Here is a 26,713-nt window from a genome sequence, read left to right as displayed (position 1 = left end):
GAGTCCGCCAGGATCCAAGTCAGGCCGAAGCGGACTCCGCAGCAGCACCTCAAAGCGGCCGGAGGGGGCGCTGCGGAGAACGCAGTTCCTCGGGGTTTTCCTTCCCTTCTCGCGTGATGAGTAACTCCGGGCTTCCTCTTTCTGCCCATTATAACTCAAGACCGGAGACAACGTGACCGCGTTCGTTTCTGACGGAGGGGTGAATTTTGTTCTCCTTTTTCTTGCCTGGCGTTGGTTCTTTGCGGAATAGAAATGTCGTTCACGGTTACTATATAGGCGATCATCAAACGCCCTTTTATAAATTGGGCTATGCTCTGGGAAAGATTTGGTAACCCATTATGGACCTTTAGTACAACATTGTAGTGGACAGGTACTGAAAGTGTTAGTTAAAATATCTATTTACTTACATTTATTTACTGTCTCTCAGGTTTACCCTTCTCAAAGGTACTTCCCATCTCAAATTGGAATAATGATAGTAATTTCCAGCAAACGTGTTGGAGTATGTTGTGGAAACGTGTGTCTCTCAAGCCCCAGGATCTAGAGAACTTAAGATATCTGTATTTGAGTATGGGATAGGCTTCTAATAGGATAGATAATCTTAAGTAACTGCTTAGTGCTTTAAGTATAACCAGCAGAATGTTAATTGCACCTGAAATAAACTAAGACAAAATTATGTCTGCTTGGTTAGTGCAATTATTGCTTGGTTCCACGCACTTCCATGTAGTAACTAGCTTTCTGCACAATTGGAGCTACTACAAAAAGCATTTTTAAATCCTGGTTAATTAATGGACATAGTCATTTACTAATTGGTATCTATAATATTTCTCCATGCCGATGAGAATGTTGGAATTTCTATACAGATGTTGGGTTTTACAATTGGAACTCACTTTGGTATGAATGATTCATATTACATATCACCCTTGGGTGCCTCAATTTTTAAATTCTTTTCCTAGTTCTGTTCTTTAAGAAGTAATACATAATAAGACAAAGTAGCTTTTTATATACTAGGACTTTCACACTGAAATTCTGAACATGTGTTATGTGAAAAATAGCTGAAATAAAATTAATGAGGCATTCTCTGCAGGTACCATGTTTAGGACAGAAGTGGAGCAGTCATATTCTGCAGCTGGGATTTATCTTAGTTGTAAAAGCTATAATACGTAGTTCTCTGATGTGTCATTAAATATGAACTATTTACTCATTCTGTATGTAATTCTCTGTAATTTTGCCATGAGTTAAAGTTGAGAATCAAAATCTCTATGTTTTGACAACCATAGTCATCCCAATTAGTAGAGCTGAGTGGCATTTTTGGTAAATGTATTTCTTAGTCATAAAGAAATTAATGACATAATTAATTTAAAATTATAGTATATTTAAACATTATGGGTAGCTATTTGGGCTATCTTTTTGTTGGTCACTAGAAAAGTGGACATATGCAGAGAACATAAAGACAAATGAACTGTCACCTCACCCAAGGATAGCCAGTCACATGTCACTGTCCTGAGGTCACTAGAAAGACAGTAGGGAAAGTTACTCAGGGCTTCATGTGATGTATTAATATATTAGTGTAAATTTATAATAATTGTATATTGACTTTAAATCATTATATTTTAATCAGTGAGTGGAAATTTGGGGCTAGATAAGGTACTTATTGTTTAGGGGATTCTAATATGATCTGTGTTATATTTCTAACAAGTTATAGAATGATCTTCAGGTTTGTCAGCTAATGGATAAAGAAAATATTGCTTGTTACTTTATGGCAGAGGCAGATACTACATGCAAACTTGTATGTAATTGTTCTTGTTTATGTTTCTCAACCTTTCAATCAACCTTTCTTTGGAATCAACTTTCTCTGCCTTACACAAACTTTTTCAGCTTTTAATAAATGAAAATAAGTGGAACCCTAGATTGGGCAAAAGGCTGGACTAGATTATTTCAAATGTCCTTTCTAACCCATACATTACCTTCTGTAAATGAAATCTGTTTTTATAGGTTTTATACCTTTTGCTCTGAAACTTAAGTTTTACTGGAGACCTTGCTACCAATAAAGACAAATAGACAGCCTATACTAGTTTATATACTCCTTCTCCAATTAGTAAATCTTCATTTCCAATTTTGATTCCTTCAACAATGGTGACTCCTCTGGCTTCTCACTACACAGTTCGCTTTAAGTAAACCTCTGAGCTTAGTGACCCCAGATGGAGACTAATTTGTAGGACTTGTATATTAGTGCTACCTGAAGATGGGATGACAAACTCATGTTTTGAGGATATTTTATATTATCGATCAAGGGTTATTGATTGCAACAATTTGTATTAAGGACATATCTAACAACTAGGTGAATCAAAAAGATTTAAGACAGTGGATTTTAGGGAGTGCTCAATAAAAGATTTAAGCATCTCACCTGAATTCAGCATCAGTGTAGTATTTTATATGTTTATAGAGGATGGATCTGGAAAGTAATGATATTAAGGCCAGATTCACATACCACACAAGAATGGATAGTGGTTTCTTTGGTTTGGGTTTTCATTTTGTGCAAACCCAACCAATTATAGTTGATTCAATAAGCTGTGTTTAAATACTGAGTGTAGGTGTTCATGGCTGTTATTGGTGAAATTATTTCTGGGCAGTGTTGTGTGAGACAATGAATCTGTCTTGATGTTATGAATCATTTGTGATTTAAATACATTAGTGTGATACATAAAACAGATGGTTTGCTGTTTCTGTTTTGTAGACACTCTGACGTTTTTAGAACCAAAATCTATCATTCAAATGAGATAGGGCTGGGCTTTTTCTTATTTATAATAATAGATCAAAAGATAAATTTAGGGTTTGAAAAGACTTTTTTTTTTTGGTGCCTTCAAGTTAGTCTTGACAAGTCCCTGCAGTTTTCTTGGCAAGATTTCGGAAGTGGCTTGCCATTGCCTTATTCCTAGGGCAGAGAAGGAATGACTGGCCTAAGATCACCCAGCTGGCTTTGTGCCTAAGGCGGGACTAGAACTCACAGTCTCCTGGTTTCTAGCCTAGTGCCCTAACCACTATACCTCGTCTTATTGTAAAACAGTTTTATTGAAGAGTTTGACATTTCTTTGAATATGTACCACTTTAGAGTATACAAATCCAAGTATGAACATTCTGAATGATTCTCTATATTTTAATTATATGGAGTGACATTGCTTTCTAGATACAAGTAGATGCAAGTAGAGCAAAACATATTATACTTGCAGTCAAGATAGCACTTAGTAATATTATTCCGTGTAATTGCATTTTCCATCTTGTGCAGAATGCAGAAAATATTATTAATAACCAAACTGACATTCCAATCTGTATTATGTATTTATTTTTTATGCTTTCCAACCCAACAAAATGCTGGAAAGAAATTGTGTAATATGAGATTCTGTCCGTCTATCCATCAAGAGGATAGCTGTCCAGAATGGAACCAAATTTGATGTGATGGGAGAAGCCAACAAAAGAAAAATTGAATTTGAAAATGGATCTGTTCTGGTGGGGTCTCCTAAGGAAAAAAAAATCCAGGGAAAAAAATTCTTCTATGGGAGAGATGGCTGGGCAGTGGCTTGGAATGCTGTTGACTCCTCCATTCTTAAGCTCCATCAAGGGATGGAAAGAATTCTAGAAGCCATGCACTACATACTTTCCCTGCCTTGTTTTCAGATAATTCTCTAGTTACAATTAATGGGAGAGTTGAAATTGGTTACTTAATTGGTTTGTCCATAGAATAAAGTTATTAAGATTTAGCTGGTTAACTGACTGTTCAGATGTCTTCTTAAAAGAAATGTTTCCCACAAAAATCCCTCCAGTATTCTAATTTTGCTTGATTAAAATGTCTCTGATTTAGCTACATATTTACATTGTAACATCAGTCTTTCAGTTTTGCTAGTATGACCCTTGGGATATAAACATAGATTCAACTTCTTGGCTTACACCTTGTGTTGCTATGTGTGATCTTAGATCCTGGCAGTCACAAGTACAGCTCCACGTCATCTGTAAAATATAGCTTATGTTTACTATTCATTGGCTTGTGCAATGTGTTGCAACAAGGAGCATGGTAAAGGTTACTTACTACATTCTTTAAATGTTTTGCTTAGTCATGTTGGTGTGGGTTTTCACTTTAGGATTTTTGTGTGAGACATTTTGAAAGTACACTATATTAAAAAAAAACTTTAAACAATATTTTAAATATTGAAAGAATTTTGTTATCATAACTGTGAGTAATAAAACCTCTATAGTAATTGGTACAACTTAGCCAATTGTTTTTTTTGAAATTGAAAGATGAATTTGTGGGCTTTTGTGTTATTGGTCCACATTCAGCTTTATAAACAGTTAATAGGATTTTGTCAGCTTGCTTTGCCTTATGTAGGATCTACAAACAAATGAAACTTTCTACATATGTATGTGGCTTCTTCAATCCCATAAGTCCAGAAGACAGGAAGTGAACACTCTACTGAAATATCCAGCTTGTGCTATACAACTCAGAGCTGAATAATGAGGAAGACTCAGCTTTTGATTCCAGCCAATCAGGAATAGGAAAAGGATTCCATACATTTTTTTTTTTAATGTTGTCGCTCACATGAAACATTTGTCCTGTTTTACAGAACCAAACTTCTTCAGGGATGAGTAATACCTATTCTGCTAACTAGTATGATTTGCCCAGACCACAAAAAAAATTGTGCCTCGTGGAGCTTCTAATTTGATTCCTTAGATCTCAGAGAATGTCAGAAGTAAATAGCTCAGTGTGGGGAGCAGGGAGCATGATCAACTCCTTTGTTTATAAAGTTTTCAGATATGCTCGTGTCTCTTACCATACTTACCAATATGTCTGGATCGAAAATACAGATGTGGTGTGCTCAGTGCACTCTCTATAGCACAACATGCAAAATTTTATTTGTTCATATTCCCCAGTCATTCCGTCTCTGAAGCCTCAAAGGGACAGATCCAAACAAGGCAATAACTTTTGTACTTCAAAAATGTTTCAGAAGGAGTGCTTAGGACCTCTCCACTTCTAAAGCAATTCAACTTCTTTCAGGCTTCTGTGTGAGCCTGAAAAATAGATGCCACTGTTTTAAAGGAATCCTATTGCATCTTTTGGGGGAAGAACTTGTTATCCTTGTCCAAATAGTCATTCATGCTTAATTAGAAAGGATTTTTTAAAAAATGCACCAGGACTTTGTAATTATTGCTTTTGGATAGCACTTGCGCTAAGGCAATTGGCTTTTGTGTATCTGCATGTATATCTTACAGCTATTTTAGGCTGGAAACATTCTGCCTACTAGTTTACTGTAACTTCTTGTGCAAAGCAAATGGTAAAATATGCTACAGTTAAAAAAATAATAATTTTGCATTCACTGTTCTGTCACTGCGTTGTATGACTGGAACAGGAGCTCATTAATGCTCAGAAATGTTGAAACTCTTGACGTTCTGCATTTTATTTACCCTTGACAATAGCTATATTCCCTTTTTATCTTGACTCCCACAGCAGTCTCTTGAGAAGTCACCAACGCTTGTATATTTCCTTTTCCAGCTAGCTTGATAAATCACCTGTCCTGTGCAGAATATGAGAATCTATTTGTATAATGTTTTTGCATGGATTACTCTTTATGCATCCTGAAATAAGTAAAAAACAGAATACTGACCTTGTTAAGGAAAGGCTTCAGCTTTGAAGCAACTCTTGAAAATAAAATATTGTTCTGGATTTTAAGTCCTTGACTGTAGGCAGTACATAATCCAATCCCCCAAATCCCAGGCTGCAGTGTGCCTCCTGATGTCTTGTGGCCAACAGTTTCAGAGAGAGAGAGACAATCCTGGCTACTCTCATTCTTCCCCAGCTACTCTGTCGCCTGCAAGTACATGCACCCTGTCACTGGGGAGGCTTACTTCCCTATTTCTCCCATAGTGGAAACGAGTTTCCCAAGGTTTGCTTTGCTTTGGGAATGACTGTGTGGATAGAATAAACCACAACTGGCTGGGTTGTGCAACATGCTAACTCAGAAGCCATAGTTTCCAAATCTAATCGGCTAGGTAAATAACTATGAAATCCAAGCCCAACAAACCACATTATGGCATCTTGTAACATGTGGACCAACTAATTGCTCTGAGGCTATATACATTTTACGTTAAGTTTATGATGGTTCCACTAGGCATGCCTCTTAAAATGCAAATAGCAACTCCAGGGGACCTTTTTGTCAGGTATGGACAAAAATAGTTCAACTTTACACATGGACACACACATACAAAGAGTATCTAGTCCTGAGACTGTACAAGTTACTCTCTGACAGCAAATTAGTCAACAGAAGAATTAAATAAAACTCTTGTTTGGTGGCAAATTAAAATGGTGACCATCACAAATGTGCTCACTTTCTCTCTCTCTCAAAACAGTGCCCCTGTAATTCCACAGACATTTTTCCTTAAATAGAGTTTCAAGGCTATGGGATCTCTATGTGCTTTAATACTACAGCACATAGAGATCCCCAATGATTAGTGTGTCCCTTTTCATTTCTGCTCTTACTAGTATAAGAAAAGTTAATTTAATATTTTCTTTGTAAAGGCAAGAAAATTATCTGATCCCATCTACGGTGCCCCAGATACAGCACAAGAAGAAAAGCTAATGGGATTAGTGTACCACCCACAAGGACAACAGTGCAGCAGATGTATATTTTCATTACTAATTTGCGATGGCTTGTAATGCCAGTAGAAGTAGACTTAACAGGTATGTGGTAAAATGATCATGTGGTGTTTTGCCAGTTTTAATTTTCAGTGAATTGAATATAGAGTTGGTAGGGGCTACTTAGATCATGGGGTCCAATTCCCCCCTCAGTGCAGAATTCAACCCTAAAGCATGCTAGACCTGGCATGCTTCATCCAATGAAGAGCTCATAATCTCTCTGGTTCTGCAACAGTTGTCAATCCAATTTCTGCTTTCAGACATCCAATGAACTATATACTGCCAGCCCATTTCAAAAAGCTTAGCTGAGCAGTGGACAGGGTGAAATTAAATATGGAGAAAAAATGGCACACAAACCTTCCACTAATGCTCAACTCAGTCTTGCTTCATTCAAATCCACAAAACTATCTGTATCTCTGTCTGGGTATGTGTAATACATATACTGTATATAAAACATACATATCCTTTGCATTAAAAAAATGCACATTCCTGAGATATTTCACTGGAAGCTTCCTTGCTGTTCCTAAAGTCTTGTCTTGTTGGTTTATTAAATTTGTATTCTGCAATCAGAAAAGATTCTCTCATGCATCAATATAAATTGATTTTGTTAAATATTTCTAGGATATTAGATAGCAACCACATCCGTAGTAAGGATAATAATCTTTCCCAAATATAAAAAGCTTTCTATACCCATCTGTAGCAGCCAACTCATTTTATTACAATAGCAATACATTGAGGATTTCTGCTTTTAATTCAGTATTTATGTTTCCTTAAGTAAAAACTACTACTAATTTTTAAAGATTTTTTTAAATCCCACCTTTATTATTTTTATAAGTAACTCAAGGCAGTGTTCATGCCTAAGGGAGGCCTAGAACTCACAGTCTCCTGGTTTCTAGGCCAGCACCTTAACCACTACACCCACAATGTATTCAATGTATCTCAATGTGTTGCCATAAAAGTTAGTTTCAAGTCTAACAATGCAATTTAGTTATCTGTTACTGTACTTTTATTATTACTATTTTAAAAAATCCATGTGATACCTAGGTGTTCAACTTCCTTATAGCTGAAATAAGACAATTTCTATATGGTAACTGAAAAATCAAACCAGAGCTCTCATTTGAGACACAAATGACCAGACTCATACTTTGGACACAAAGACCTAGCTCTCTTAAGTCTGTAATATTGGGAAAGGTGAAAGGAAAGAGAAGACTATGACCAGCAGTAAGGTGGATAAGGTCAATTACAGTGATGAGTGCACTGTTGCAAGACCTAAAAGAACAAGTTGCCAGCATGTGAAATAAAGGAAATTGTATAATAGTTTGCACACCCTATTAAAACTTTCTTTGGTATTGGTATGTAGACTGCCATTTTCCAATCTGTTGTCATTCTCCAGATTTGCTGGCATAGCTTGGTTAGAACCTTTATTATTTTTCTGTTGCTTGTCATATTTCTGTAGATATTCCATCAATTCCCATAGTCTTCTGACTTGGTAATTGGAGTGCTGATCTAAACTGCATTTTCTAGCACAAGTGTTTCTTGTAATTAGGGAATATCTTCTAAGGTATCTTGGATGTTGACATCTGTACTGTGCAGAATTTCAGTATACTCTTTCCATCCTAGTTTCATCTTAAAATCAGTTACTATCCATCCATTAGAGTCCTTTAGCATACCAATTCAAGGTATTTTGAGCTCAGAGATCTTTTAGAAGACTTCTCTTGTTTTTACATATCTGTTTCCATCTTTGATTTCTTTACAGATGTCATTGTAATAACATTTCATGTCTCTTCTAAGCTCTCTGAAATGCTTTAAATTTCTTCCTGAGATCTTTGTCTTTCTTGGCTTTGGGTTCTTGGTAATTTCTACCATTTGTTGTGACATCCAGTTTGCCTTCTTCTGTTCCTTTATCTTTGGCAGTCTTTTCACATTCATTCTTAACAATTTCTTTAATTTCATTCCACAATTCCTCTGGTTCTCTATCAATGAGGGAACCTATCAAAGTGATTCCTGATGTTCTCCTTGAAAATGGTGGATATGTGCTCAAGATCACATCATGGAAACTGTTTGGCTTCCTTCTTCTGTTTTAGCTTGACTTAGAACTTGCTTTAGTTGGGCAACTGGGATGACCTTGCTGAGATTATGTACTCTTGGCATATACCCATTGGATTCTTCACTCAACCCTCCCAAGAATACCCCCTCCCCTTGTTGTGGCAAGGCAGGACTTGGCAGGGAGGAGGCAGTATTGTATATATTCTGCAATTCACTAAACGTTCTGCAATTCAGTAAAAATTTTGTTCTTCGTTTGAATACTGGCTGGCAAAATGGAAAGCTGCCAAGTTTCACAATGTGTATTTAACTTATCTTGTAACCTTCTTCCTTCCAAACTACATTGAGAAATTTATACAGTACTGAAAAAGTAAGCATAGCACAAACAACCCAGCAACAGATGAAATAACTATCTTTTTTTGGAATATATTAACTTGATATATGTAGTTTACCATAAATAGATGCTTTGTTATGCTGAGTCTATACTGAGCATTATGTTTGACAGAAGGTATTTAGTTTACGGGATCATAAATTAATAAAATGAGAAATTAGGAAATCCTATAAACACTTTTCTGTATCTTTCCCTATTATCTTACCAGTATTTTATTTTATTTTTTTGTTGTGGTAGTATTTGTATTTATAGGTATTTAGAATGTTCAGGCATAAAATACATCTGTGTACCTATGCCTGAAGTCAATTTCTGGTATCAGAAATATCTGACATCAGAAATTTTATATTCTCCAACTGCTTCTTCCTTCAGCCACCTTTTCACCTTTCCCACTCCTATAAATATATCACTATTGTTACAATTTTCTTGTAGTTTTTAATTTTGTTTTTCCAAGGAAGTGTAGTAGTTATATAGTAAGTAGTAGCAAGTAATAGACCAGTTTTGGTCTAGTGGTTAAGGTACCAGACTAGAAAGCAGGAGACTGTGAGTTCTAGTCCCGCCTTAGGCATGAAAGCTGGCTGGGTGACTTTGGGCCGCCAGTTATTCTCTCTCAGCTCAACCCATCTCACAGGGTTGGTGCTGTGGGAAAAATAGGAGGCAGGAGTATTAGGTATGTTTGCCAGCTTGAATTGGCCAAAATATATAAAAGGCAGGATAAAAATCTAATTAAAAAAAAGGAATAAACAAGCATGAACAAATGTGGTCTAGAGGTTTGTTTTTAACTCAGTGATTTCATAATATATACAAATGTACTCTTTATTTGGTTATGGGATATTTATTTTTTAAGATGTAGCATAGTGATTATTTTCCAAATTTCCTAAATTTGAGGTGATAACCCAGTGTATTCTGTATAATTATTTCTATTGATAAGAACAAGTCTAAATGTACTTCCTTCATTATTTTATTGACTCAGGCTAACTTAACAATGTGAAAACAGTTCTGAATAAAATTCTGTGCCTTATCTTCACATAATTAACTAAAGAAAATTCATTTGTGGAAGCAGACTTTCATCTTTGAAGAAACAGTCTTCTGGATTGGCCTTTCCTTATTAAAAAAAAATAGGCTGCTTCATTTGTGATTTGTGTTCTATCTATTGAATAGAAACAGTAAAAAAACCAAGTACTCTGAGAATGCAACCTGACTACATAATACTGGGGAAAAGTTATTAAAATAGTATAGATAAATCCATATACACACAGAGTCATTTAACAAAAAAGAGAGAAGTTTAATTGAAGAAAATTAGCTTTATGTAAATTAGAAAAACGACATTAGAGTTAGATCTGTACAATTTACAATTTTATGTACAAAATGTATAATAAAATACAATCACTTCCTGAGTATTGGTTCTACAGATGTGTTTATTTTCCTCAAATTAATAAATGGGAATATCTTAATCATCCTAACATTTGCTTTACTTCATTTAATATTGGATTAAAGGGCAATGGTTGCCAGCACAATTAAAAAATAATGATTGTGGAATTAACACGTAGATTTCTATATAAAATAGGATCCATTGTTAAGATATGTGATTGTTTATTCTTATAATTCAAGCTGCAATTCAATTCAGATAAAACCCACTTTTGAAAAAGTAATCCATTTCCATTAGAGTCTTAGATATTTGAATGTACGATTGTACATCAATCTTTCAAGACTACAAAATGATTTCTATAAATAATATAATGCCTCATATGATGGTACTGCATCAAATAGTTTTCATAGTCTAAACAAGATATGTAAGCCTCAGTGATCTGCTTGGCATGCTACATTTAAAATCAAATAAAATGTATTGGTAGTAAAAAGCCCCACTGATGTAATCATAAACAGATGTGCTTAACTTTGCATATATAAATATCCAAAACTGTATGAGGGAAGACTCATCATAAAACTGTTAATTGCTACACAATTCATTGGTAAAACTATCAATAATAATTTAAATGTGGGCTTTAGTTAATCAGTAATTTTATATTTCTGTGGATTTCAAGAATATCCGTTCTTTTACTTAATTATGTCATGACTAAATTAGCACAAGATATTACTGTATAGAACTGCAAGGAATTTGGGGATTAAATTTATAATTAAAATGTGATAGCAAAATTAACATTTTTAACAAACTCTATAGGATAATGGTTTAGATTAAATGGTATTCCAAGTCTGTGCTCAAGTCTAGACTTGTATTTGATGTTCCATCACAAAATCATAATGGCATCCCTGAATTACCAGTCAGAATTAAGGAGCTAGCCCTATACTTTGTGCCATTAATTCTAGCATTAGAGGTTGCTTTCCCTACTTGTCATCTAAAATGCACAGGCAATGCACTTCATGGAGCCAAAAGTGAATATACACTAAGTAACTCCTTTGGATTTTTGTTTAAAATCTCATACCAGCAAACATTAAACCGGTGGCTACTACACAAAAATAATCATTATTATCAAGAAATAGCGATGCATAGGAGCTTCCCTATGCTAGTGTTTGTGCTAAGATTCAAGACTGGAAGTAAAAGCAGTTTTATTAATGTAAGTGTATCAAGTTGTTAACACATTTAATCGAGCCTTTGATATATTTTATTCAAGAGTGTTGTATGTTGTAAACAAAATTAAGAGGACTGCAACACTTAAAAAAAAATTCTTGTAATATATATTTTAATGACTAAATGGCCATCCTCTGCACTGGGAATTGTGTTTGCAAATAGATATAATATGCTGGGTTACCATTTCTACATTTAGTAGCTTTAGCAGTAAAAGCTGTAGCTGCTACTGAGTGAGTCAGTCGATAGATAGATGGGTGAATGTGTGCACTTCTCTGGCATAGGGCCATTATATAAAATAAAATTATGCATAATAGAACTGTAAACAAAAATCTCTACTCCATGATAATAGCTGGAAAAAGACCACTTTTCAATATAACCAAGGCGCTTCAGATTTAGAAGTTGTTTTTCACAGAAAGTTAGTCTTTAGTTGGATACTCGAGCCTTTCCCAGGATTCTTTGAATGCTTAGTTGTTGACTTATCCTTGATGCTTTCCTGATTTCCTTTCACTGCTGACTCAAGCCTTGCTTTCATTGATGGAGAAGAAGCCATTAATTTTTTAAAGGCTGAAGAGTACTGTGGACCAATCTGCATCAGATAATGCAAAGCAAACTCGTGAAGATGCTTCACGGAACTTGAAACTGATCCTAGGGCATTCTCATCCAAAAGAAAAGATATGAGGATGGGAATAAAACAAGCCACTAGCTGATTTCCTGTGAAAATCAAAAAGAACAATTTATTCAGTAATGATAAACAGCACTAGCTTCATAATTATCAGTGTTTAAACTTTACTCTTAAAACAAATGTACTGGAAACTTAGTATCATTTAATACACTAGAATTTGCTTTTGAATAAACAAATATGTTTGCTTAATTAATTAATTATAAATAATTAACATTATTTCAACTTGCTATTTAGGATATTATGCTGTACTGTTTTCTAGCCATAAAATGCTGTACTGTCTTCAAGCCATAAAACATGATCTTTGCATTCTGAAAGCAAGAGATTTTCCAATGATGAAAACCCATTAATTCTCCCTGCTTCAGGTAAGTATTTTTAAGACTATCTGCCTTCTTACCTTGTCATAATTTCTTCAAAATACTATGAATACATGCACGCATACACACGCTTCCCAAGTGTATTTTTATGAAAAGAGATTGTATGTACTTTTTCCAAATTCACAAAAGCATTGGAAGCAGTTTAAAATCTAAACTGATGTACTAAAAATATTTGATTCTGACTGTAGTCTATAGCTACTTACTCTCCCGTGTTAGATGAGAACTGTTTCAGTGACTTCAGTAAAACTGATCCAATTAAAATCAACAAATAGGCAAAATTAGGCTATGCATCTTAGAATGATAATTCTAAGGAAAGGACAAGCAACCTGGGGCCCACATATCACTCAGCCACAGTACTTCGCAGCAAAATCACACATCTTTTGGCAGAGCAATTTTCAGGAGCATCATAAGAGTGTTAAACTTCTGCAACCTGCAAGTTTCCATTATTTTCTCTGAAAATTCCTTCAAATATTGATCTTTTTGTAGAGAGTAATAGCATATCAGGGCCTAAAGGCCAGAAGAATGGCACTAACTAGAAATCAGATAATGTTACAATGTTTCATGGATGCGGGACAACTGAAAGAATATACAAAGGACACTTACGATGCTCCTCCTCGGCAAGTGCTATAACAGCAGCCACTACCTTTATTCCTTCTTGAATAACTTGAAGTTCAGCAGAATTCTCAGGTTTAATTTTCTCTGTTTCCTGTAGTTTGGCCACTACCAAAGATACTAACGAATGAATGTAAGGATATGAGACAGCTTGGTTTGGATACTGGAAAATGGAAAGGAGCAGCTGGTAGCATTTAAGTTGTACCTAAAAAGAAAAAACTATTTAAAAAGATAATCTACCCAAAGGTAAAAAAACAAAAAGTTAAACTGCCATTGTGAACTGCTATTTGTATGAATATTTTGTACACTAAATATTACTTTAAGTTTCTACAAGTATTTTTAAACATCCTAAAGTTATTTGCAGGATCTCCTATTAGATACAGGAAAAGAAAAACAACACGGTAGAGGAAAGGAGAATTAATGGTGGTGGTATTGTCAGGTACCAATATATAGGCTAATCCCAGGATCTTTTCCCCTTTTTTCGTAACTGTACAATGACTGTTAGCTTAGGGACACCATACATCCTCAATAAAAGTAGCAATGCTGAGATCTATATAAATGCCTTTCTATAGACTTGGAGCCTAAGTTAGGCACATTTAAGGAAGTTTATTTAAGGAAAGCTTCCTGTCTTGTAACCACCTGCATTTTCCCCAAAATGTAACCATTGGGATGGTTGGGGCCATCCTGAAGAATATGGAATGAGGCAATTGGAGCTGCTAGGTGGAGAAAAGTCTGGGAAAAGTTTCCATTTGTGAACTTCCTTATATTAGGAGTCAAATCATGGTTGTCAGTGTCTCTCTAAGAAATTAAAAAAGATGGAATAACGTTTTACACATGGAATGCCAACTTTTGTGAAGATCCCAAGTTCAGGATTTCTTTTGATCAGAGATTTCAGATTTCCTAAATAAATAGTCAGGATTGATAGGGTGATGCAGTTTCAGCATATATTGACTATATAAAGTAGAATCAAATTCTAAATGGCTGATGCAGATGGTTGTTTTCACTGACAAAAGCTATGGGCTAATAATAGGATGGAATCATAGTGGAACATATGTATAGTCAACCATCTCACTTTCAGTGGTGGGAGGCACATGTTTATTCAGTGGGAAGAGCTAAACATAAGCACATAGCAATGGCAGCAAATCTCAAAACAAATTTAACTTGTACTTACAATGGGATCTTTCGATTCCATTGCTGATTTAAACTTTTCAATGCAGTGCCTCTGAAGACATTCCATGGTGGTTACTTCTGGACTTGCAGATAAAATAAATATGGTGATTGCAGTCAGCAGACTACTTTCATCCAATTCTTGACCAGCATTATCTACCAATAATAAGACATTTTAAAACTTCCATCTGAAACAGAACTAATGATTACATTAAAATATTAAGGCCAAGTTTTGGTATGATTTTGAATCAAACCATGTAATACAACATTATTAAGCATGTCTATTAAGTCTAATGCAGACTTGTACAGACTTCACTTAACGACTGCCCTGTTTAGCAACCATTTGAAGTTACAATGGCACTGAAAAGGTAACTTTATGATCAGTCTGTGCACTTACCACCTTTGCAGTGTCCCCGGTCACATGAGTGACTGCAGGCACTTTGCAACCAGTGGGCATTTACGACTGTTGCAGTGTCCTGCAGTCACAGGATTACCATTTGTGTCCTTCACAACCAGCTTCCAACAAGCAGAGTCAATGGAGAAGCTGGCAGTAAAATTGCAAGTTGCAGTCATGTGATTTCTTGCTTAACAATCATGTCGCTTAGTGATGGAGTTGCTTGTCCCAATTGTGGTTGTTAAGCGAGGACTATCTGCACTCAGTATAAAGCACTACTGGAATATTTAATGTCTGGTCAATAAGAGTTTTGAATAAATTGCTTATATTTTACCTTGTATTAAAGCTATAACTGCAAAAACATTTAAAAATGTAATGGGCGGGGAAATTCTCTGGGAGCTACATGAAGTAAAGAAGAAACTGAAACCTTGTCAGGGCAGAGGGACTTTATTCTTACTGGTCTTTCCCATTTTGCTGCCCCCAAACTGGCAGACCATAAACTCAAAGCTGCTAGGGATCACATTTATATAGAAATCTCTAACTTCTAAGTTCTTCCAAAGAATACAGACTGATTTCAATTATACTCATTAATAAAGGAAAATAAAAGGTACTTTGCCTGTATATACTTTGGAGGTATGATTCCACGACACTGACTCTTCAACCCCTCATCTTATACTAACCACAAGTGGAGGGTAGGTGGAGAGTTAAGGATTTACTCCTGTTCCCTCTTTGCCTAAAAGATTGCAAATCTCTACGACATCTTTCCACCTTCCTTCCCAGACACACAGACACTGAGCATGTGCTCTTTGACTCTCTTTCTGGTAGGATATGGTTAGCCAGGTGCTAGGCTTTGCCTATTATGATTTACTTCCTGTAAATAAATTTCTTTTCTGTTATAGTTATAAAAAACTGTTTCCTTAATAACTGCTCAGACTTCTATTCTCAGGAACACTCACATGCACACATTTCAACCTCCAACATGTACCACTTCTACTGCTGTTGGGATTCCAAAATTGTTAATGGGGCAGTATCTTTATCAAACCAACTTAAGCTGGCAAAATAGTGTGTTAGTTTCAAGTTCTTCAGAATGTTTCATGCAAATTTCATGCATGCAATCTATCCAATAAAATCAAAGTCTCATATAATCAGAAATGATTGATAACTTTGTGTATTTGGATTACTGAGAAACTCAGATTTAAACAAGTCCATGTATTTTTTTCTAGGTTGTTCTGCTAATAAAATATTTTTTCTGGATTCAGAGTTTTAAAACTTTTAAAGATGTTGTGTATGTGAAAGAGACTAAGCTGGTTGCCAGCATCTTAATTTTGAGAAAAGGTTATTCACTGTATTTTATGGGGACCTATTATTTCTTGCAATATTGAATGTAGCAGGTTCATAACTGTATGGAAAAGCACACAGTTGGAATGGAGAAGTCCACAAATTTAGGGAAGACCTCTGCCCAATACTTAGCCCAGTTAGAGTAGATGGTTTTGAACTAGTGATAAAGGTTAGAAAAAGAAAATAGAGAAGGAAGTATTTGCAGCAGGAAGAAACTGAAGGCTTTGAATCTGCAAAAACGTGCAGGAAAAAAAGGAAAAAAACAAGAATGGTGGAGTAGACAAGAAGTTAGCGCAAGCTAAGATTCACAGAAAGAATACTGTAGTGCAGGGTTGCTCAACCTTGGCAACTATAAGACGGGTGGACTTAAACTCCCAGAATTCCCTGGCCAGCCTTGCTGGCTGGGGAATTCTGGAAGTTGAAGTCCATCCGTCTTAAAGTTGCCAAGGTTGAGGAACCCTGCTGTAGTGGGGATGCAAAAAGTAAACTCAATTAGGAAAGGAACAAAAGAGAGGCTATGAGAATATAGAGGCAAACAGCAGGTATGCCAAAAAGAAGTAACTTGCGCTCTCCAAGTAACTAAAACTCTTTTCAAGCAACAGTAGCTACTTATTTTATGCCCAAGTAGGATATTACTGGATTGAGCATGACATATTATTTGTTATGGTCTATACAATACTTATACCACATATGTCAGGAGATCTTTTTCTTCCCACGCATACTGTACCTTGATCCCAAAAATTAAGAATGGTGACCAAAGCACTACGGAGCAATTCATTCCAAGCCATTCGGCTCTTCTCTGCCCGAGCCATGGGTGATGATAGGACTCCTTTAAGAGCTTGCAGTGATGCAGCAACAGTCAAAGGAAAGTGGCCACTGGGTAACTTCACAGCAGTTTCTCTGAGGACTCCAATAATCAGATATAAAATAGTAGGAAGAACAGCAATGCTTCCTGAAGGATATGGCAAATGCATGGTATAAATATGATTGTTAAAAATATACATATTTTGCATGATGCATTGAACAAAACAAAGAGTTTCATCGTGCATTTATTAGAACTACATTATTCCAAGTTCAATGTTGTATTTAATAAGAATTCTCACTTCTAAATTAAGCATCCACTTAATGCTAACACAAGTATTTGAGAGATTAATTGAGGAAAAATAATCACACTGCAACCATAACACAGAGAGACTCTCTTACTGATCTGATATTTATTCAACCACTGATCAGTATGAACTATTTGGAATTACTATCGATTAATAAAATTGACTCAGTACTGGCAAAGAATCTCTAATTTTTCTCTTCAGTGAAAAATCCCATTTTTCTGTAAAACATTTTCAAAGCACCATTTTTCCTATGCAACTTAAACAAGTTGCTGCTGCACTGTAGTCTCGCAACAGCTTTAGTCAGGATGGCCAAAGCCAAGGGATGGTACAAACTACATTTCAGTATCTGGAGAGCACAGCTTCCCCATTGCTGACATAAGCCTTATTCTGAGGTGCTATTTCACCCCATAAATGCTTTCAAATATGCTAACTAATTAAAAAATAGTACTGAAAGAAGCATGCTGTGATCAGCTCCATCCATCTGAATCAGCACTGAATAATTAGGAAGTGGTGAAAGATGGCAACAGATCAATTGATAGCTCCCAAAATTAATCTGTATAAAAATGGTAAACCATAAACCATAGTTTAAACTGTAGTTTCTTTCAGTGTACCTGATATAATATTTTTGACACTCTTACAAAACCTGGTGTGAAGGAGAGGGAAGGAGCACCACACTTTAAGGATTCTGCTTTGTCCTTTTTTGTTGTTGTTTGTTTAAAACTTGGGAGAATAGTGTACTGTTTTACTTGTTCTGTAAAATGGAAGTAGCAGTTTTACTAACGTGAATCCATTATGGAACACTTATGGCAGCTACGTAGTATACAGAACTGTTACGATAACATTTTTCACTTAAATTGTTATATTTTAATAAACATGGATAAAAAGAGAAACGTAAATACCTATTTTAATTAATAATACTGATAATACGTTAAGAGTTGACTTCCATAAGAATACTTTTGTATGAGATGACTACTTAAGCCAGAGCTGCAAAAGATATTATACCTTATCTATATAGACCTTTCATTGGGTCTTTTTAAAGCACACACCAGTTGCTTGAAGTTGTCTGAATTTACTTCTCATTGTTTCAATAAATTACTTTCAATTCACAAAACGGGGAAAATAAATTAAGGTCCTTCTCAGTCTGTGGCTTAAATATATCTGTTTCGCTTCACATGTTGCCTCTTTATTTCTTTTGCAAATAAAATGTACAGCGGAATTTCATCCTACCTTCTGGTGAGCAGACTGCAGGAACCCCAGAGAGGATTCCCAGTGCCGCTGCTACCAATCTGTTTCCATCCTCTGATAACAGCCGAGGTTTTCCAGATGTAATTCCAGGGCTACCTGTTATCTTCAGGTTAAGCTGAGGTAGCTGCCGTACAAGAATGCAAACACACATTTCCAGTGTTGCAAAGACTAAAGACTTTCCAGGTATAAGTCCTCCTGTATCTTTGCCTTCTCCAAACTCTGGCAATGTCTCCTTTTCTTCAGCCCCATCATCAACTACAGTGAAACAAAAGGTAAAGATGATCTTTTGTTGACAGAAATTCCTCTTTGAAGCTTCCTAAATAGCATCTGGTTGCAGCGTTGTAGTTTGTTGGACGGAATACACTCCCTGTAGTCACTGATGCAGTCCATGCATCCAAAGAGGCTTCCATTCTAGACACCCCATCTCCATGAAAGGCAAAAAAGTGCCTTCTGTGGCATTAAAAATCTTCAACATCTAGAGCTGTACACATGGCACTTCTATACTAATGATGATCGGGTATGTAAATAATCTATGCTATCAGAACCAACAGCAATGATATGTTCAGAGGTAAATTCATTTATAAATATAGATCCTATACGTACTTCATAAATATAAGCGCCCATGAGGGATAATGTTGACATATTTTTATAAAGAAAGATTCTCCTAAATGAACTACATATGTGAAACAAAGACTGGGACCGACAGGGCAGAGTGGCGTGTGGAACCTCCAGAGCGCATCCCCCTAGATTATACTAAGGACACTCAGTGGTGAACAGAAGCACGATTTCCTACTCTTTCTGGCAAGAAATGAAGGAAAAATTGTAATACGAGCTTTACGATTCCAACAGGTCTAATGCTTAATGTACCCTTTACATTTTTTCAAAATCATGTACTCTCCCTTGCCCATCTCCTGCAGGTGCCTATACTAGTGATGTCTTTATATTATTATTATACTCCCCACAGCCCTTGACTGATTATTTTAGTGTAAAAGTGGGCATCTTTCAGTCACTAAAAGTTGCCCGCCATCACTAATTTAGTCTAGGTTCTTCAACTGTGTCAGTATTTGTAATCATCTTTATAAAAGCACAACTAATTGTATTTCAGGTGTATTCCAGTTCTAATGCAGTGATATTCTCTGTGGCATACAACTGCAAAAATATACTGAATGAAACATACTACAGGTAGTGCTTGGTTAACGATGGTAATTGTGGACTTCCAGTAGGGGACTTAATGGCAGCTTAACTGGTTCCTCTGTTTGGAAATCGAAGCCACAGCTGTGGGGGCTAGGGCAGGATCCCTGTAGCCTGAGGAATTCTCCGAGTGTAAAGGAGAATCCATGAAACCAACCCAGATGCTCTCAGGCAGCCATTTCTTGCAAGGAGACCCCGAAGCAGAAGTCTTTGTGATTGACTTGCGGTGAGCAGTTGGGAGACAGGCTTTTCCATCCTGTTCAAGGCTGTGGCATAGCTGAAATTTAGGACACTAAAGCTGACCTCCCCATTTCTAAAACACATTTTAAATGGTCTATTACTTTTTCAGATGAAGAGAGGCTTTTTTCGGCAACAGATAAGTATCTTCTTGGTGCTTTTCATATTTTCAATGCTTACTTAAAAACAAACAAACAGATTTGGACTTTGGGATTTATATATTGAGCAAAGATTCGAAGGGCAGAATTATTGGGTGTTTTTATGAAACAAGTGAATTTGTTTTTTGGACTTTAAAAAGTTAATTTTGTTGAATGTATACTTGTGAGACTGGAGCTTGAGATTGCTGGTTGAAGCTTTCTGTGGGAATGCTGCCTTTTTTTTAACTTTGCTGAGATATTGATTGGAGGAGCTTTGTAAGCAAAAGTACTCTGAGACCTTGCTTTTTACCCATTTCTTTTTTCTGTCTGCAAGGTTTGTTATGGCTGCAGTTCAGCAAAGGGAATTTAAAGTGATACACATTTACTAGAAGATCTGACTACTAGAATTTTACAAGTGATAGAAACTAAATTTGAAGCTTTTAAGAAAAAATTAGACAGATTTGATAGTGATATTGATTTACAAACAGAATTGGATACTGAAAATAAGAATACTGATGAAGTTACATGGTGTGAAGTAAGGCAATCTTCAGAACAGAAAACTGGAATAAAGAGATCTGGATTTGGATGCAGAGCTGGATGATTTAGTTTATTTTGAGCCTGGAGATAATGAGTTCTTTTATAAAGAACAAATTTACAACAGAAATCTTCTTTGACAATATCCAGACCATAAAGCAGAAGAATATTTTGGAGATTTTTTTCTCTTTTTGGATGCACAGGAAGGACTTATTAACCCTTTGAAGATGTCTTTGATACTAAAAAGGACAAAGTGACAATAAATTACTACTTGAGATTTCACTTGAAGAAAATATTAAATGTTAAGCTCCTGAAAAGAAGAAAAAGGAATAAAATGGACTTATGGGACCAAGGTTAAAATGCACGAGTTATGATTTTGGACTGGTAATACTGGAATTTATTCTTGGATTGGGATTGTATGATAATGTTTATGGATGTTATTGTTATAGAAAATAAATAGGCTTAGGTGTTTAATAATGGTAGATCAACTGATACTTCCAATGTTGGTAGGGTCCTTGGGATAATATGTCTGCATTATTTTTTTTTAACTTTGTTTCTATTTAGAAATTACTTTTGGGATTTTTGCTTGTAACTGAAAGAAATGAAATTTTGACTTTGAGATCTGATATTTAGAATTGTTTTGTTATAGAAATACTGTGTTTTATTGATATTACTAGAGTAAGAAGTTAGTATATTATTTTACTTATAGCTGAACCAAAGAAAGCCAGAAGTTGTTCTTTCCTTATTTTCTGTTTCTCTTTCCTCCCCTTTTCTTTTTTTTCCTCCTCACATTCCTTTATCTATTTCTTTCTTTTCTACTTTTCTTTTGATGTCATTGTGTATTTTATTCTTGTCTGAAACTTAATAAAATTTTTATTAAAAAAAAATGATGGTAATTGAGGTCATAAAGCGTGACATCACGTGACCACATTGCTTAGTGATGGCAATTCTGGCAGTCCCCATTGCCGTCTCTAAGCAAGGTTTGTCATCTATCCTGAATGCTAGAAATTAATTTTGTAAGGATGCTGAGAATTCTTTGTTGAACAATCCAAAGTTCTTTACAGAATTGTAAGGTCCACAGTTACTCATAAGAGAAGCAACATCATTTATTTGTTTTGGCATGTAGAATAAAATACAATGCCTTTTGTTACAACTATCTGAGGTCATTCTATCAAATAATTACTATATTTAACAGCCAAGCCAATTATAAAAGTAAAAAAGAGGAATTCGTTAAATTACTCTCCGCTAATAAATATCCCCTCTCGATCTTACCCATAAATTTTAATCTGCAACAAATACAGAAATGATTCAAAATCATGAACTCAGAGTATACTACTGTGAGTAAATGAAGAAAATGCTACAGTATTTTTTCATCTAAAATGAAGCAATTCATAAGAAATTTGATCCAGCCTATTATATGGCTATACCTTCTGCACTTCTCCGTTTTTCCTTCACATGCTCTTCTGCTGCAAAAAGAATCTGCTGAACAACTTCTAGTGCAGCAAGTTGAATGTCTGGGGATTCTCTAGTCAGTATAAGCCGATGTAAAACATTCAACAGCTCAACACTCAGCTCCTATATAAAGGGAAATATACCAGACCATTTATTTAAATTCTAATACAGCATATTTAATACATTTAAGGTAGGTTAGAATGAGTGTAAGAGATTTGCCCAGAAATACTTGTTTTGATTCAAACCTGAAGATTCATGTTTTCAGTGTCAAACACTATCAACACATCACAACTAGAATACATGTCAGAGATTCTTTGCAGGCCTTTGGGTAGGCACTGTTTTTAAAAATAATTTTCATCTTCTGTGGACTGCAGTGGGTTCAGTGGGAATACAATGAGGTGTCCGAGGGAAGAACAAAGGCAAAGTTTTAGCTTGTGTTTCTCTCTTATTTTTTAAGAGGAAGGCAGCAGGATTCTGTGCCATTATTGATCTGATTGTTCACTGCAAATTTCAGCTTCATGATATTGGAGAGAGCCAAAGACCACCAAAAGAAAGAGGGCTCAGTGCTGTAGGTTATCTATACCTGGCCTATAAGGTGTAACAACTTTTCACTACTGCTTCCTACAGAAGTTACTTTATTGCAGAGACTGTTCAGTTGGCTGTCACATTATGCCTATATCATGAGTTAAGAGAGACATAAGGGAAGGTGCAGTTTCTACAGACATCTGGCAAAAGCATTCATAATATCCAGCTGAACTAACTCAGAATTTTTGAATATTACCTGATCACTTCCAATCTTAGATCTTGGCCAGGGAACATCAAGCAGGACCTGCAGGGCATGTAGACAAGCAGTAATGTTTTCCATCGCTTCATCTGACCGGGGAGAACAGAGAAATTCCACACTAATCCCTAAAGGAAGTGGGGTCAGGGAATATTAGATGAACTAAACATTACTTTAAAAAAATTATAAAATTTATGATTCACTTTTAACTGATAAAGCAAAGTATGATACCACAAATTAAAACAATTTACAATAAAACCACTGTCAATAACATTCTCTAAAAATGCCTACAATGCAGTCAGAACAATCAGAATAATCGACAGAAAACTGAAGGTACAGCATAAAGTTGAATCAATGGCTTGAATAAACTGATAACCCATTAGTTGGCACCAAATTCCAGAATTTGTGTTTCTGTATCAAAATTGGCCTTTCTCATGTGGCCTATTGTAGACACTTTGGAAATGTGGTTTACTTCATATCTTAGCAGATACAGTAAGAGAAAAAGGTTCTTTGTAAGGTATCTAGGTTTTAAACACTATAGGACTTTGGATAGAGCTGGAAAAGTCATTCTTTGTGGTTCCATTTACAGTAATTATTCTAAAAGACCTTATAGACCTTATTTTTCAGAGGAAATGCACATTTGCAAGAAGCAGGTTATTTAATTATTTCATTTATAAGCTGTCCAACTCAGAACAATTAATGCCCCTAATTCCCAGATCAGAGAATTGCTAATTCAATCCCTCTGTCTTGCCAGGATTTAGCCTCAGTTTTTTGTCTCTCATTCAGTGTAAATAATAATGCTTAACTATGGATACAAACTCAATTTTCATAAGCAAAAATAAAAGACAGTAGCAGAAATTCAATTACAAACATAATTCTGTTATGTGCGCTCAAGAAAATAAGCCATTTGTCTGATTCAGTAGTATGATATTCTGAACTAATTCCATGCAGTAAGGCAATTTTATTAATTGTGGCATGATAATCATTCTTGACCTAAACTCATAGCAATGTTCAGTGAACCTGGCAAAAACAGTCTGTGAAAATATGATAAGGAAAAGTTCACATACTCACTAACCCAGAACAAGATGAAATCTATCAGTATTCAAATCTTCAGGTGATTTTATAGCAGCCCTAGATGTTGAATCTTGACACATACTAGTAGGAGTAACAGGCCGTGAAAGATTAGTTAGAACTTCATCTGAATCACCAACTAGAAAACCAGTGCTGGTAAGCCATAATGCAGTAGCATGAAGAATCTGGGCCCAGGCATTTTGATAATGTGGTCTTGCATTTTCAATTGTTTCTGCAGTATAGAAAGCACCACCTACAAAAACAGTAAATGTTCAGTGTGCTTCAAATATCTCCAAATATCTTTACAGTTTATGATAAAATGATGAGAAGAGTCAGAGACATGATTTATATCATTCAAAAAACAAATACAATTCAAATAAACATTCAGTAAACTTCTCTGTTTTCACTTTGCGATCTAACTGGCAGCTTCTGCTGATATATCTACAAAGTCATTTTAAAATTTATTTTTGTTCTCTGTAGCAGCAGCAGCAGCAGCAGGAGCAGCAGCAGCAGTTTAAGTTAGGAAATGAGGCTCAGGTTCTGTGGAATCTATGCCTGTCAAATGGATTCGATAATAACGTTTGCTTTATTTGACTTCTTACCTTCAGAGGGAAGCTGAGAAGCAAATTCTGAAGGCAAAGTTAAGAGAGCAAAATCCTGAAGTGCAGCAAGCCAGAGTTTGCTCAGATTCCCTAGATCCACTTGGACTAAATCCAGAAGTTCATCCACTGAAGAGCATGGATCTCGGAAACTCTCCTCTGTAATGTTTTTAACCAAAGGTAGACTATTGATGTCATTTTGTTTCTTTTGTCTTTGTAAGGCAACTATATAAACCTGTTTGAAATAAAGAGAGCAAATGGAGCTTTGAAGTTGTTACCAAGTAAAAGTTTGGATAGAAAAATCAAACACCAGTTATAGTGCTCACATGGATTGCCAGCTGCTGGTAAGCAACAGTAGAGAAAGGTTACTGTCTTCAAAGCCCGTTTACTGATTTTCCTGAGGTTTATGATTTGTTTGCAATATTCTGATAGTGAGTACAATCAGCTGTAAAACTTATTATCAAAACTTTCTTATAATAAGAACAATAAAAGAGTTCATTCATGCGCACAGGAGCTCAATTATTATTATTATTATTATTATTATTATTATTATTATTACTACTACTACTACTACTACTACTATTACTATCATCATCATCATCATCATCATCATCATCATCATCATCTTGCTAGATAAAGCAAAGTCACTCTCTCTTAGCCCCAGGAAGCAGGCAATGGCAAACCACTTCTGAAATCTTGCCAAGAAAACTGCAGGGACTTGTCCAGGCAGTCATCAGGAGTCAATACTGACTTGAAGGTACACACATACAGACAAAGCAAGATGTCACAAACTCAGCTACTTCTCCTATTCTTTCTGAGACAGGTTGAATTTGCCTGTCGTTGGAAGAATGAAAACAGATACAAGGAGACAATGCCAGAATGAACAGGTTGGAAAAAATCCAGGACAGTGTTTTCCTCATTCTCTGTTATTAGGAGTAGGACTGCTGTAGCAACAACAGTGCTTCTTCCCTTGTTGTACAGTATTGGACAGAGGGCAAAAGAATTGTGTTTCCAATAAAAGGCTTTAATTTATATTACATGCTTTTAATGTCAAAACAACATTTTATTGCATATAATGCATGTTATATATGTTGAACCCTATTAAAAATACCATGCATTTATTATCCCAACTTGAGAACAAATGGTAGATAATGCAATAACTTTATTAATTAAAGTAGGTTAAGATTACTTTCTGGCTAAGAAACTTACTGTAAAAGGCCTGACTTGAAAAGAAATCAAACACAAATCAATAGAACTCTAATTCCAGTTTTTAAACTCACAGTTCTAGTCCATAACTATTAGTTCCAAAGCACTGATAAAATCATATTTTTAAAGAAATACCTCTGCCCAAGCTTTTAGTACAGCGAGTATTTCCATAGTAGATGTCCCTTCATTGTATAGTTGATTTTGTGCTTCTTTTCCAGCCTGTACTTTTGACAAGGATGTCACAAGCAACTGATGAACTCTCTGAAGGTCATTAAGGTCATTTACTACACCACTTGCTATCCAAGCACTGCAAACCTAGTATAAATACAACACCAAATAATGTGGTTACTTTTTGTCTAGTGCAATAAACCTTTTATATTAGTTATTGATATATAAGTGGGACTATGCCCTTGCCTCATGTCTTATTTGTGGGGTTCTAGTTGGTTTCTGTGCCTATAAAACGCCGGATTAGACTGCTTCTGGTTATTTCTAATGCAATGCTACAGAGCATGCGTGCAAATTATCTTGCATTTATACACTTTGGTTTATTTATATAACAGTTTCCAACGTATAATGCAAAAATAAAATCAGAATTACATTTCCTTTAAGCAAATCAAACGAATAAGTCCCCTATTCATACAAATGGGTAATGAACTGACCAAAGGAGTTATTAGAAATAATCCTAAAAATGAATGGCAATAAAGACTATGAAAAGTATATGAATATGTGGCCCAAACAGTCCTCTCTCTGAATTGGTGATCCTAGTTTTTAAGAGACAAATATTTCATTATTTCCATTATCATGTTTTATCTATGGTTGGCTAAGACTCAATGACACATCTTAAAGACAGGAAGAGGAGGAGGAGGAGGAGGAAGACAAGAAGAAGA

General features: G+C 35.5%; 1 protein-coding gene and 2 long non-coding RNA genes across 7 annotated transcripts in view; 2 read left to right on the top strand and 1 right to left on the bottom strand.

Moving 5' to 3' along the window:
- The first annotated feature begins 133 nt into the window (after positions 1–133).
- LOC112540714 (uncharacterized) lies at positions 134–26,713 on the top strand. 2 transcript variants are annotated; one of them, XR_015796977.1, is made up of 5 exons: positions 134–370; positions 6,563–6,724; positions 12,639–12,741; positions 24,630–24,800; positions 26,045–26,713. It is a non-coding gene; the product is annotated as an uncharacterized LOC112540714 (long non-coding RNA). The 2 variants fall into 2 exon arrangements; XR_015796976.1 differs by lacking the exon at positions 6,563–6,724 and having other exon boundaries at positions 144–370.
- Positions 10,361–26,713, bottom strand: part of HEATR5A (HEAT repeat containing 5A) — a 65,293-nt gene continuing 48,940 nt past the window's right edge. For 2 of the 4 annotated variants that reach the window (XM_088145399.1, XM_088145400.1), the window contains 10 exons: positions 25,962–26,141; positions 24,624–24,855; positions 24,026–24,274; positions 22,951–23,078; positions 22,145–22,292; positions 18,601–18,873; positions 16,992–17,216; positions 14,537–14,688; positions 13,357–13,570; positions 10,361–12,408 (listed from right to left, as the gene is read on the bottom strand). In XM_088145399.1, the coding sequence (XP_088001525.1) occupies positions 12,104–12,408; positions 13,357–13,570; positions 14,537–14,688; positions 16,992–17,216; positions 18,601–18,873; positions 22,145–22,292; positions 22,951–23,078; positions 24,026–24,274; positions 24,624–24,855; positions 25,962–26,141 (2,106 nt within the window). In that variant the 3' untranslated portion in view covers positions 10,361–12,103. Of the gene's footprint in view, positions 12,409–13,356; positions 13,571–14,536; positions 14,689–16,991; positions 17,217–17,984; positions 18,125–18,600; positions 18,874–22,144; positions 22,293–22,950; positions 23,079–24,025; positions 24,275–24,623; positions 24,856–25,961; positions 26,142–26,713 lie in introns of those variants that run through there. The other 2 variants (XM_088145401.1, XM_088145402.1) reach the window with 2 other exon arrangements.
- Positions 13,447–22,131, top strand: LOC148214921 (uncharacterized). Its single transcript, XR_015796978.1, has 3 exons — positions 13,447–13,611; positions 18,585–18,890; positions 20,518–22,131. It is a non-coding gene; the product is annotated as an uncharacterized LOC148214921 (long non-coding RNA).

Source organism: Python bivittatus, unplaced genomic scaffold (genome assembly GCF_059951505.1).
Source record: "Python bivittatus isolate LINGU-HERP-01145 unplaced genomic scaffold, Pbiv_v1 ctg000480_np1212, whole genome shotgun sequence".
Lineage (NCBI taxonomy): Eukaryota > Metazoa > Chordata > Lepidosauria > Squamata > Pythonidae > Python > Python bivittatus.
This window is presented reverse-complemented; position numbering and strand designations above follow the sequence as displayed.